Genomic DNA, 14,417 nt, shown 5'->3' on the forward strand with positions numbered 1-14,417 from the left:
ATACTTAATACTGGGTTAATCACATGTGCATGCATATCTGACACTTCTCCATGAATTTCACACGCATTTCCTCTGCATTTGTTCAATAATCATATTCACATACCTTTTTTACGTGCAATAACTATATATACGCTCTTGAAAAAAATATGAACGTGTGATCAAATAAACAAATGTTGTCATCTAATGGAAAACTGAGATAGTTTTCCTGGACAAAAACGTATTACAATACCATGAACTTAACCCCCAACAAACTTCTTTTCGTTTTTTGGCTTTCATAATAAAAATGACCAAGTTTCTAACATGTGCAGGGTTCTGTGACTGTACAAGTGTTGACAATCGAAACATACATGGTATCCTGTAATATTTTGCTGCAATAATTTCTGCACGCAAATCTTCATACGCAGGGCATACACATACAAATTGCACATCACTTTCAATACATGTTTTACAAAAGGGACATAACAATTTGATTTTGTCCTATCTGTGCTTATTTGGCTCTGTAACTGCTAATCCCATTCGAAAAACTTGCAAGGGTCTTAACAAGATACCTATTTAAATCAACCTTTAAATACAGTTCCGTTCCAAATGTCGATTTATAATTTCTGTACATTTCAAATCTGTCACTATTAATCAGGTGGTTGGACCAATTTTGAACATTGCAATCAATTAGCTGTTTCCTAAATGTTCGAACAAATACAGGGATTGACTGAACTCCTAAGTTTTCCCATACAAATCCAAATCCATATCTATACAAACACAGGCGAATATTGGTGGCCCAATTATTTTGTTATTCTTTTCATCCAACTTCAAGAGCATATTATACGCTTTTCTTGGTATCCTATTTTCATTAATTCTTGTTACTTTCAACCAATATCGTAACACACGCACATAGCAATTGAAAACATTGAATATCTTCCAGTGTCTCCAAAAACTATATCATTCGGAGCACTCACCTTCCCACCCAGAGCAAACAATTGCACTTTGTCTACAATAGCATGCAGGCCGCTTGCACCCCAAACGTCAGCACCATACAAAAACATTGGCTGTACTTGTGCATCAAACAACTTCAAAAAGATCACTAGTGAGGTATTTTCCAACCTGTACAAAGTGCCAAGTATGCGCACAACAACGTGTTTTGACTTTTCACACAAATTGTGTATGCAGCTGCAGTAAAACTCATCTTACTTGAGAAGTACAATCCCCAATAATTAAACCTTCCAACCACTTTCATTTCTCTGTACCGTAATAATACCACTTTTTTCTCCTGCTTAAAAATCCTCCATTGCGAAAAAACACAATATCATTCTTTTTCAAATTCACTAAAAGACCATGTTTTTGAGCTGATCTCTATTATGTGTTCAACTGATTTTGTAACCCGATAGGAGTTTTGGAAATTAGAAGCATATCATCGGCAAATAAAAGAATAAACAATTCAATCATTTCAAGTCAATCATAAAGGGTTGCACCGTGTTTACCTTCCTTAATTATATGGAGGGCTAATTCATGAAGAAAAAGAGAAAACAAAATTGGGCTGCAAACTTCTCCTTGTTTTACTCCGCGCTCACATTCTATCAAATCAGATAACTTGCCTCCGCATCTGACACGTGCTAACACATACTCTTAATGGTCTCAAAGTTTCCTTCAATATCATTTTTTTTCAAAATTGGCCAGAGTAAGTGCTTGGAGATTGTATCAAATGCCTTTTCGAAATCAATGAAGGCAACATATAATTTCCTATTGTGGGCAAACTGTTTGAACATATGATCTATTGTGGAATAACCTTTCCGGAAACCAGTTTAATTTTCTCCGAGAATGTCATTCATATCAATCCATTCCTGCATTCGTTTGTTTAAAACTGAACTATATAATCTACTGCTTATATTCAACAGGGAAATAGCTCAGTAATTATTAAGGTCTTTCACATCGCCCTTCTTGTGCAGAGGTAAAATAATTGCTTCGGTCCAGTTTTGTTGGTATCTGAATGTGTCGGAAATGGATGTGTTTGTGTACATTTAAAATGAGATAAATGGATTTGTTCAAGCAGGAGTGGGCCGAAACAATTGGAATGACCGAAGCCGATCGTTAAAGCTTATTGTATTGTACATTTTATGACAAGCTATTAGTGGAACTGTTTATTTCAAACGGTAATGTTTATATTATTTGAGTTGTACTTGCCCAGTTTAAATTTTGTGTAATTCCAATTAATAGCGATTTGCAATAAAATGACGATCGTGTAACAGCCCCTAATTGCAATTTTTGTCTCCTCGGTTGAATGGAAGAAAGGGAAAACACTGCATACGGAATTTCTTATGAGAATGGCCATTGTATGCACATGATACATTAAGATTTCTTGATTGTTTTTGAATTACGTCACTTTCTTCGGTTGTCAAATGTTGAGACTGTTAAAGGCACAGTAAGCCTCCCGTAAACCATCACAGAGCTCCCCGAGCGTCTAAATACAGTACAAGCATACTTCCATTTGAACGCTCACCGAACGGGAACATCCTGGCTGCTTTCTGTCGAGCGTGAGACATTTTCAAAGAATTTATTTTCGTAGACTTGTTCCGTTAACAACAACGGCGCCTCGTTTTTGCGCTAGACCTAACTTTTAAAATCTAATAATAAATTGACAGCTTGTTACACAAACATTCTTTAATCATAAAAGAATTCGTTTTTCATCAAGACAAGATCAGAACAATTCGAAGTTGTGAAAGTTTAAAAAAAGAAAAGCCCGGAAGCAGGGTCACGCAAGGGTCGTAGCAGACGACGGCCGGTTTATCAGTGCAAATCGCCGTTCCTCTCAACAGTCAAAAGCCATCGCTAGAGTTCTTGTGAACCACAGCCGTTGTTTCGTGCATAAAAAAAACGTGCTATTGTAGATAAGCTCACGTCGAGTCGCATTCAAATGACTAACTATGACGACTGCATTGTAAAAAGGGAAAACTGGATCACACGGGTTCACGATGGCTCAGGGGTAAGATAAACCACGCAAAAATAAATTCTTTGAAAATTGTTCGCTCTTTACGGAGGGCACCTAGGATGTTCTCAATTGGTGAGTGTTTAAATGAAATGGTGTTTGTACTGTGTGTAAAAGCCTGACCGTATCTGTGATGGTTTACGGGAGGCTTACTCTGCCTTTAAGGTGCCTTGACAATTAATAGATATTACACAATCAGGCGAAGAAGTTTGTTTTCGGAGGTAAATGGTAAATTTATTCTGTCATTTGGTGTTTCATACAAGTACGGTAGTTGCGCAATTTGTGTGGTATACATAATTCATGTCATTGTCCCGTCGAGTTTAGTGTGTATTTGGATCTGACATTCTCTGGTCTAGGTTCTATGAACCATTCTGCGTTCTGCGTAATTTTTTTCTCGGTATCTTTTTTTTTTGCGGCATGCATTGGTAATTTTGTGCTTTTAGTACAAGTCATTATCGTAAACATTTTCCCCGTTCGATTCATTCTCTTACTTTCATGAATCAGGCGATGCTCATTTTGTTGACAGTAACACCTTTATTCCGAAAATGTGCATTCACAGAAATAGAGAAAATCATTTTCCGCTTGTTTCACAGTGCTCTGTTGGTGCATCCGTGGGTGCATTGGTCGGTGCATCCGTGGGTGCATTGGTCGGTGCATCAGTAGGTGCATTGGTCGGTGCATCGGTAGGTGCATTCGTAGGTGCAGCAGTTGCTGAATCAAAACAAAAGTTGAAACTGTAATCTGCAGTTCGCCACAGTTAATTACAAATGAGACAACCAGACAATGTTAGTGTCGTTAGTTTCTCAGTGCAGCGTGGTTGAAGAGCTAGTAAACTCACAAGGCAGTCAAGTTCTAGACAGCGAATGTAAACTAACTGGTAGAACAGACACCACACACACAAGGCAGTCAAGTTCTAGACAGCGAGTGTAAACTAACTAGTAGAACAGACACCACACACACAAGGCAGTCAAGTTCTAGACAGCGAATGTAAACTAACTGGTAGAACAGACACCACACACACAAGGCAGTCAAGTTCTAGACAGTGCGTGTAAACTAACTGGTAGAACAGACACCACACACACAAGGCAGTCACGTTCTAGACAGCGAGTGTAATCTAATTGGTAGAACAGACACCACACACACAAGGCAGTCAAGTTCTAGACAGCGAGTGTAAACTGTCACTTGTAGAACAGACACCACACACACAAGGCAGTCACGTTCTAGACAGCGAGTGTAAACTAACTGGTAGAACAGGCAGTCAAGTTCTAGACAGCGAATGTAAAGTAACTGGTAAACAGACACCACACACACAAGGCAGTCAAGTTCTAGACAGCGAATGTAAACTAACTGGTAGAACAGACACCACACACACAAGGCAGTCACGTTCTAGACAGCGAATGTAAACTAACTGGTAGAACAGACACCACACACACAAGGCAGTCACGTTCTAGACAGCGAATGTAAAGTAACTGGTAGAACAGACACCACACACACAAGGCAGTCACGTTCTAGACAGCGAATGTAAACTGTCACTGGTAGAACAGACACCACACACACAAGGCAGTCACGTTCTAGACAGCGAATGTAAACTAACTGGTAGAACAGACACCACACACACAAGTCAGTCACGTTCTAGACAGCGAGTGTAAACTAACTGGTAGAACAGACACCACACACACAAGGCAGTCAAGTTCTAGACAGCGCGTGTAAACTGTCACTTGTAGAACAAACACCACACACACAAGGCAGTCAAGTTCTAGACAGCGAGTGTAAACTGTCACTTGTAGAACAGACACCACACACACAAGGCAGTCACGTTCTAGACAGCGAATGTAAACTAACTGGTAGAACAGACACCACACACGCAAGACAGTCACGTTCTAGACAGCGAGTGTAATCTAATTGGTAGAACAGACACCACACACATAAGGCAGTCACGTTCTAGACAGCGAATGTAAACTGTCACTGGTAGAACAGACACCACACACACAAGGCAGTCACGTTCTAGACAGCGAGTGTAATCTAATTGGAAGAACAGACACCACACACACAAGGCAGTCACGTTCTAGACAGCGAATGTAAACTAACTGGTAGAACAGACACCACACACACAAGGCAGTCACGTTCTAGACAGCGAATGTAAACTAACTGGTAGAACAGACACCACACACACAAGGCAGTCACGTTCTAGACAGCGAATGTAAACTGTCACTGGTAGAACAGACACCACACACACAAGGCAGTCACGTTCTAGACAGCGAATGTAAACTAACTGGTAGAACAGACACCACACACATAAGGCAGCCACGTTCCAGACAGCGAGTGTAAACTGTAACTGGTAGTACACACACACAAACGAATAGTCACACGGCTGGATTTTGTCTATTAGAATAGACAGATACGGGCCCACGACACTCGATGGAAGCCACAGTTGGTCGTACGCCACTTTCACGCATACACGAGCACTCTCATGAAACCCAAAATCAGGTTCGACGAAGTGTCTTTTGCACAAATCGACCTATGATGTTTTTGTTCAACAATTTTGCCGCCACACCTCCCATAGGGTGACGTATTCCACAACTTCCTGTGTTCCTGTGTTGCTCAGTGATTTTGTTAGAATTCAAATTCTTGTGACACACGTCTTCTTGTTCATTTCCTGTGCCTGTGATTTGTTTGAGCACATTGTGAGGTATTTCACCACAGACTACAAACGGCGACTTCCTGTCACGTGTTCGCCCATGAACAAAAATTTCTCCTCCTGCACGCTACTTACCCGTCGCCAAAGACGACCCGCTCGTGCGGCTCGTCAATAAACATGAATGTCAACATTCGCGTTGAGGTATTTGAAGCATACCATGCCAGCATCCATACTGCTTGGTCGCGTCATCAAATAAAGCAATTTGACGCCAGTACTCACGTATCTCGCACATGTCGCCGCCCCAGATGCCTGGGCAGTTACAGCTACATGTCGACACGTCTACACTTCCTCCGTTCAGACACAGCAAACCTCCACATTCTGCACACAGACAGACATACAGGCAGACAGTAAAGTTAGTGTACATGTACGTACTACAAAACACTATGCGTGCTACTTTTGCCAGAACTATGAGGTAAAGGGGGGGGGGGGGGGGGTAATTGAATGAACACACTGTCTGATGTTGTTAAAAATGCACAAACTATTAACCCTTTCAAAAATCTGCCGGACGTACAAAAACTTATGACTGAGTCACTTTATTTGTACGATAATTGATATTGAGTAAATACGACTTTGAGCATGTTAATATGATTGACCTGCAACAAATTTGATAATGAGATGGGACGCAAAAAAAAGCCGTGAGGCTTATGGATACCAGTCCTGTCCCTAACTACTACTACTACTACTACTACTACTACTACTAATTTGGACCCCCTAAGAACTAGACGCTGTGGCTGGCCCATACAAGTCGGTAAGCATGGGCGGCGGGGTTATACATGTATCTCAAGATTGGGTTTAGACCTACCCATAATTATGCAAGTGAAATGAAGGATCGTATGTGTTTTTGTCAACACACGAACTTGTTTCTTGAAATTTGAGAAAAGTTCAAATTTTCGGACTAGTCGGGTAGATTGAACAGGGCAATGTTCAAATTAGCCGAACTCATTTGCACAGGTATCTAACCCAAGCCGACTATCTTTCATTGCTGCCAGAGCTTTCTTCATGTTTTCTTCAGAGCATTTTTCATGACTGAAAGACCAAAGAGTAGAGGTTTTCTAACATAGATACTAAAAAAGTTAGACATTCAGCTAAAATATTCTAAATATTCTAAAAGTTCTCACCTGCCACCCGTTGTTAGTCGTTGCGCCAATTGTCCTATGCAAACGTCATTGACAATCACAAGTAACGTAAAAATACAGTGACATACAAAATTGTTACACGAACTATTACAATATTCGCCTTGTTCAATTTGCCCCCCCCCCCCCCCCTCTGTTCTATGTATCCTCCCCCCTTACCCTACTATGTCACAAAGTGGTCAAGACTTGTTACAGAAATGTGTTCTTCTTCTTCTTCTTCTGCGTTCGTGGGCTGAAACTCCCACGTACACTCGCGTTTTTTGCACGAGTGGAATTTTACGTGTATGACCGTTTTTTACCCCGCCATTTAGGCAGCCATACGCCGTTTTCGGAGGAAGCAATGCTGGGTATTTTCGTGTTTCTATAACCCACCGAACTCTGACATGGATTACAGGATCTTTTTCGTGCGCACTTGGTCTTGTGCTTGCGTGTACACACGGGGGTGTTCGGACACCGAGGAGAGTCTGCACACAAAGTTGACCCTGAGAAATAAATCTCTCGCCGAACGTGGGGACGAACTCACGCTGACAGCGGCCAACTGGATACAAATCCAGCGCGCTACCGACTGAGCTACATCCCCGCCCTAGAAATGTGTTCAAAAGTGGAACACTTCTGTTGAGAGTAAATACAATAAGAGAAAGGTATTTACCACACAGACTCCCGCTGTCGTCACAGTGTCCAGGGCATCCGGAGCAGCTGGTACCGTTTGCATAAGGGGCGAGGGTGTCGCTGCTGAACTGCCTGCAAATTAAACCACACATCACTACAGGAATGCATGTTAAAAATATCAATACAAAAAAATTGAAAAAATAAATAAAAATGATCTGCCCTCTTGGGAGTGCTTTCTATTTTCAATATATAGCACCACATGTTTTTGTATTTTAAAGGGTTCATGTTAAAAGTAACACCCAAAAAGAAGCAACCAGTACATTTGGAAAAGTTCCCCCAAAAGAATGTGTGTCTTTTTTTGTTCAACATTTGTGTTTGCAGCTTTATCGTAATTCATTCTTCATGTGATGTCTTTTCTTTACGAACAACATGCTCATCGGGGTTCATTGTTTACTATGACACTATTGATGTGCTTACATTCTGCCTCAAATACAAGGACTATGACCCTGACAGAGTTATTTCCGGATAAGGCCAAACACAAATATATGTTGGTAACCCGACCGACCCTATTTTTTCCCGCCCACCCTAAAAGGTTTTTTTCATTGCTGAAAGAAACACACACAAAAACACAACCTCTGGCACATTTTGTGAACCATACCGAGGCACACAAAAAAAAAAAAAAAAAAAAAAAAAAAAAAAAAAAGTACATGTAATCATATAACTCCCTGTCTTGAAATGCCTTTGTTATACTTCTGATAATGTGTGACCCAGCCCTTTGGACAGATAAGACAGAGCAAAGACACAACACTTACCCAACAGCGTAGTTACAGAAGTAGAATCTGCGGTAGGAACTGTTGGGGCAATCGGCCTCTCCACAACCAATCCTTTGCGAGCGGTCTGTCGCCATCTGCACAAAACAAAAATAGGAAAGCAGGTTTTATTGGGTTAGAGACAGTGTCGTTGCATGTTTTTGAAGAAAAAGAAGAGGAACAACAACAACAACAACAAGATGAAGAAGAAGAAGAAGAAGAAGAAGAAGGAGAAGGAGAAGGAGAAGGAGAAGGAGGAGGAGGAGGAGGAAGAGGAAGAGGAAGAGGAAAAAGAGGAACAACAACAACAACAACAACAACAACAGCAACAGCAACAGCAAAATATAGGCCTATCATTATTCATTACTTCACGATACAGAGAGAGAGAGAGAGAGAGAGAGAGAGAGAGAGAGAGAGAGAGAGAGAGAGAGAGAGAGAGAGAGAGAGAGAGAGAGAGAGAGAGAGAGAGAGAGAGACCGACAGACACAGACAGTTAGGCAGACAGAAGGACAGAGAGTTACAGAGAGAGAGAGAGAGACAGACAGACAGACAGACAGACAGACAGACAGACAGACAGACAGATAGATATATAGACAGAGAGAGATCCTCTGATTTCAGCAGAAGACAGACACACAATTCAAATAAGCAAACCTCACGGGGCCAGAACCAGACTGGGCGATATCGGACAATATATGTCGATTTTAAATAACAGCTGCCCCTACTATCTATCTAGTCTACAAGGAGAACTAACATTAGCATATCTGCTTACTGAATTAGGAAGAAGCAGTGCATCTCAATAAATCATAGACGATATCATTTTCATGTTACCCATAGTCGCATAATATAACTGAGATGTCTGCCGTCAGACCAGACTCCTGTGTATTGATATCGACAAGATATCGAGAGGTATAGATATTGACCGTGCAATGATTTATTACGGCAACGTTTAAAGACAAGTGTTATGGACACAACGTTGCATGTTCACAGCAACCTCAAGTCAATGAAACAGTAAGACAACAATTGCGTTTTGAACGTAGGGGGGGGGGGGGGGGGGGGGGGGGGGCGGAGGGGGGGGGGGGGGGGGGGGGGGGGGGGGGGGGGGGGTGAAGAGGGAGGAACAGTAAGGAAAGAGAGAGGAGAGATCATAAAGTCAGACAAAAGTAAGAAAATGGACAAAGAGGAGGGAATCGGAGTAAAAAACAAGTCGCGTAAGGCGAAAATACAATATTTAGTCAAGTAGCTGCCATTTTTCAGCAAGAGCGTATACTCGTAGCATCGTCAGTCCACCGCTCATGGCAAAGGCAGTGAAATTGACAAGAAGAGCGGGGTAGTAGTTGCGCTAAGAAGGATAGCACGCTTTTCTGTACCTCTCTTTGTTTTAACTTTCTGAGCGTGTTTTTAATCCAAACATATCATATCTATATGTTTTTGGAATTAGGAACCGACAAGGAATAAGATGGAAGTGTTTTTAAATTGATTTGGACAATTTAATTTTGATAATAATTTTTATATATTTAATTTTCAGAGCTTGTTTTTAATCCGAATATAACATATTTATATGTTTTTGGAATCAGCAAATGATGGAAAATAAGATAAACGTAAATTTGGATCGTTTTATAAATTTTTATTTTTTTTTTACAATTTTCAGATTTTTAATGACCAAAGTCATTAATTAATTTTTAAGCCACCAAGCTGAAATGCAATACCGAACCCCGGGCTTCGTCGAAGATTACTTGACCAAAATTTCAACCAATTTGGTTGAAAAATGAGGGCGTGACAGTGCCGCCTCAACTTTCACGAAAAGCCGGATATGACGTCATCAAAGACATTTATAAAAAAAAAATGAAAAAAATGTTCGGGGATTTCATACCCAGGAACTCTCATGTCAAATTTCATAAAGATCGGTCCAGTAGTTTAGTCTGAATCGCTCTACACACACACACGCACACACGCACGCACGCACACACACACGCACATACACCACGACCCTCGTTTCGATTCCCCCTCGATGTTAAAATATCTAGTCAAAACTTGACTAAATATAAAAACAACAACAAATCACAAACAAACTAGATTTGCTTACTTTTTCTAGGCCTTGCATTCATTAGACACGGCAATGAACAACCCAAAATGGAGTGTAGCTTCTAGATTTTATGTAACACCATAGTTTTTGGGGGGGTTCATTTTTGGCTCACGTAAGTGTAGCCTATGCGATCGTAACTTTGTCTGTCTGTGCGTGTGTGCGTGTGTGTGTATGTCTGTGGTAGAAACTTTAACATTTCCGAGTCTATGTGTGAGTGGTTATCCAAGACTATGGATAAAGCTCGCATAAGATTACGTCACGGTCAAAAGTGTTTGACGTCAATTAATGCATCATGACGGCATGCCTCCCTGTAGTCTTTCTCTCTCGCGTGGTGTGTGTGGTCTCGGTCAGTGTTATTTTGAGCGGGCCGAGACTATTTGGCAGTCGTGTCCCTGTAAGTGAGTTGTTCTTTGCTACTGGTCACAAGTGGGGGTCAGCTCACACGGACGCATTTTTCAATACAGTCTAGGGGAGAAACTGGTCACAAAGCACCCAGTACATGCCAGAGAGATAGGAGAATCGGCACAATCAAAGAAAATACCAAAATCATTCAATAGATATGGAAATATTAAGATTTACTGTGAAAATGCCAGCAAAAATGGCGTCCAAAAACGGGAACGCACACTTGGTGCGTCTTTGAAGACTTACCTCCCGTTCTGTGTTGTTGATAATAGTCGTGTCTGTGCTGTTGTTGTTGAAATAGTATCTAATAAAACTGATGCAGTTCTTGAAATGTTGCAAATTATTGTTGTCTTTGTGAAATGCGAGAGTGTTCTGAGGCGTAATCTGCATACGGCTGATGTCCCACATAGGGTACCCCACTTCAATCAGCGTATCACTCCAAATGAGCTTCATAGCAGAAAAGCAGATACACTACCAACACACTGCATAACAGATCTACAAGTCTGAGCCAGAATCATTGAAATTTACTTTCTGTATAAAATATTGCAATCAAATTTGTTCACGATGTCCCACAAATAACGCAGGTTACCCTCGCCTTCGATTCAAAGTAACTCCAATCTGACTTAATTACAATCGAAACGCAGATGACGAACTGATTCACCACAAATGTGTGGTATTTTACACACAAATTTCAACTGTGTTGTTTCGCGATAAACAGCCATAAACAAACAAATGTGGCGCCGTCACGTCGCCTTGGAAGGAATAACGCAGGTGACCAAGGCTTGTTTCCGATACCTGTCTGATTAAAATCATCGTTTTTTCACGAATGACGGCTCTTTGGCAGATCTGGTGAGTTGGAAACTGTCTATGAATGTTTCATTTAATGTCAAATGCGTACATTCTTGTCGATATTGTTACCTTTGGGCTCATAAATTAAGTCAATCGTCGTGTTGTCCGAAAGTGACTTTTGTCAGCATAGAACTTACTGTGCTTTGATCATTGACTGAGAAGAATCTTCCGATGACACTAGTTCATTTCACTACGCGACTGCAGATCTGCAAGGAAACTTATGGCAGGGGAAATAAGCTTAACTGAAGACGAATAAGCGGAGTAACTGTTCTTCAACGGATTGCTCTTACACTGATCTAAATATTTAGATCTTGTCGTCTGCTAGTCTGCTAGTAAGTAGTCTTCGGTCGTGTGAAAGTCACATCTATTTCGACTGTGTGCATCGATCCGTGTACATAGTGAAATGTTGATCTTTGATGATTTGGCAACATAACTTCGCTAAATGTGCTTCGAGTGTATCTCCCCGTTAACCGCATTTGAAAACGTCTTTTAACAAGACCATGTTTCGACAGCCCAGACGGGGAGGATCCTCGATAGCTCACAGGGTATATAATGTTTTCCGCCGTTTTTTGAAGAATCCTTTCAAATTTGCTATTCCAAAAGTACCTTATGACACGACTCGAGTGGCAAAGAACATTCTCTGCAATTCCTGTCTCAGTCCGTGCAGCCGTTTCGGGTCCTATCGTCATCATACAAACATACACACAGACACACAAGAACCAGCTTTAAAAGTTAGATTATGTAGGAACCATGTGAACCAGTGATTTTTTCTTATGTACAACAGATACTACAGTATTTCTGCTTTATGAAAAGCAATATTTCAAAAACAAAACTAGAGATTTGAATTTTGACCACTTTTCCCCCTTTCTGTCACCAGTACTGAAGAACAACTCAAGTAGGCTACATGCAGACACAGACAGATCTAGATCTAGTGTCTCTCTTTCTTGCACAGTCGTCACCTAAGCTTACTGTGTGTGTGGGTGTGTATGTGTGACGGAGTGATTGAGTTTGTGTTACTGTTTGTCTATTTCTTACGTGAGCCTTGAAGGCTTCGCCTCTTGTTAATAAATAAACTATTTCCTTGACTTGTCCTGATCCCCAATTAATCATATTTGTCCATTTCCCACACACAAAAAATGAATACTTGTACCAAGGAATTAAGGGCCAGAGGAAAAATTTCGCCAAAAGGAGGAACATTAATTCTTACACATGTTAAGGGATGTCGCCAGGATCTTTTTCTTCGTCAAATTACCACAAGTTTCGACAAGTTTCGGCAAGTTCTAGGCAGTCCTTGGCGTCATCTTACCCCAAAATTCGGCAATTCTGTCAAAATGACGACACACTTTTCGACGATTTGAAACTTCTTCTTCTTCTTCTGCGTTCGTGGGCTGAAACTCCCACGTACACTCGTGTTTTTTGCACGAGTGGAATTTTACGTGTATGCCGATTTGAAACAGGTTTTGGTGTTTTGTTAACTGCCGACGTAAAGGGACATCCCTGCGTGTACTACGAATATCAGGAGTCGCGGTTTCATTACCCACATGGGTGTCTTCAGGCTGGACCTTGCCTATGGGAAATGTACCAATACGGTAAATCTTGTTGCTATTACAGTGATTATCTTAAGTGTACCAGCAAAAATACAGAGAATCGGTTACTTATCTCATGGCTATTTGTCTCCAATGAATTAATATTAAGTTGTGCACCATTCTTCTTCTCCTTCTTCTTGTCCTTGTTCTTGTTCTTGCTCTTGCTTTTCTCTTCTTCTACGTTAATGGGCTTAAACTCCCTCAAACACTCGTGTGTTTTGCACGAGCATGCTTTTACGTGTATGTCCGGTTTTTACCATTTAGGCAGCAATACGCACTGAGTTTCCGTTTGGAATGGATTGGATTGGTATAAAATCGACGTCACCAATAATGTTTTAGTAGTGTGAAGAACACTCAGAAGCAAATGCAAATGTAAATGTATTGCACCAATAATGTAATGGTACCATCACTTTTTAACATTCTTGCACCGCGTTCAAAGAAAATCACTGCCTGCTTTGTGTAAAAAAATAATCCGATGTCGACAGCGGAGATGTCAGAATTTACGTTCAACAATGGATGCTATTTAAAGGCTATATGTTTGTTCAATAGTCTTTTTCAATGTTTATAATTATATGTTCACAGTGTTTTAGTGTCAGTACTGTCAGTTGTTTTATGCACAACCATTGTACAAATGCAAAATCTCATGTTTGAGATATCAAAATTTGATTTAATATGATTTGACGATGCCGAACGCCGCATATATTTCTTTTGGTAATATATTTTTTTTCATAATACGTACCTATTCATGATAAGCAAATATTCATGCTTTATACTTTTCATATTGTGTGCTTTTTCCTAATGGGAACAGTTATATAGACTGTATTTTTTTTAAAATAAAAAATAAAAATAAAAACAATGACCAGTAACGCAGAAGAATAATTTGATCATAGTTTTCATAAACACTGCTAGAAATGTCTCATTTTTTGGCAGAACGAAACAGCCACAGAGAAAATGGTCCTCTGATGTTGTCTGTCCTGGTAACTCTCATTGGCTGTCAGCGAAGAATACATAACCGTCTTGGTAAGAATACATAATCCTCTTTGTAAAGCGAGTGTTACGAAAACCAACATACACTCCTTTATGACGCGTGAGATGAAATCATTTGCCTTATCACAGACATTGTGAGCGAGAAAAAGACATAACAGAATTTCTTCTTTGTGTGGTAATTCCCTGACGAGATTTGTTCCAGGGACGTACGTATCTTGTATTGGGGCATTTTGGGCTCAACATTAGGAAATGTTGGGGCGAAGAATGTATTCAATGAGTCCCAT

The 14,417-nt window shown here is 40.6% G+C and overlaps 1 protein-coding gene across 1 annotated transcript in view; it reads right to left on the bottom strand.

Annotated features, from left to right (window-relative positions):
* Positions 1 to 3,469: 3,469 nt before the first annotated feature.
* LOC138958162 (uncharacterized) overlaps positions 3,470 to 14,417 on the bottom strand; it is a 58,608-nt gene continuing 47,660 nt past the window's right edge. Inside the window, exons 5-8 of the mRNA XM_070329241.1 lie at positions 8,230 to 8,324; positions 7,458 to 7,549; positions 5,895 to 5,993; positions 3,470 to 3,688 (exon numbers count right to left, since the gene is read on the bottom strand). Coding sequence (XP_070185342.1) covers positions 3,549 to 3,688; positions 5,895 to 5,993; positions 7,458 to 7,549; positions 8,230 to 8,324 — 426 coding nt within the window. The 3' untranslated portion in view covers positions 3,470 to 3,548. The remainder of the gene's footprint in view (positions 3,689 to 5,894; positions 5,994 to 7,457; positions 7,550 to 8,229; positions 8,325 to 14,417) is intronic.

This window comes from Littorina saxatilis, linkage group LG2, assembly GCF_037325665.1.
Source record: "Littorina saxatilis isolate snail1 linkage group LG2, US_GU_Lsax_2.0, whole genome shotgun sequence".
Lineage (NCBI taxonomy): Eukaryota > Metazoa > Mollusca > Gastropoda > Littorinimorpha > Littorinidae > Littorina > Littorina saxatilis.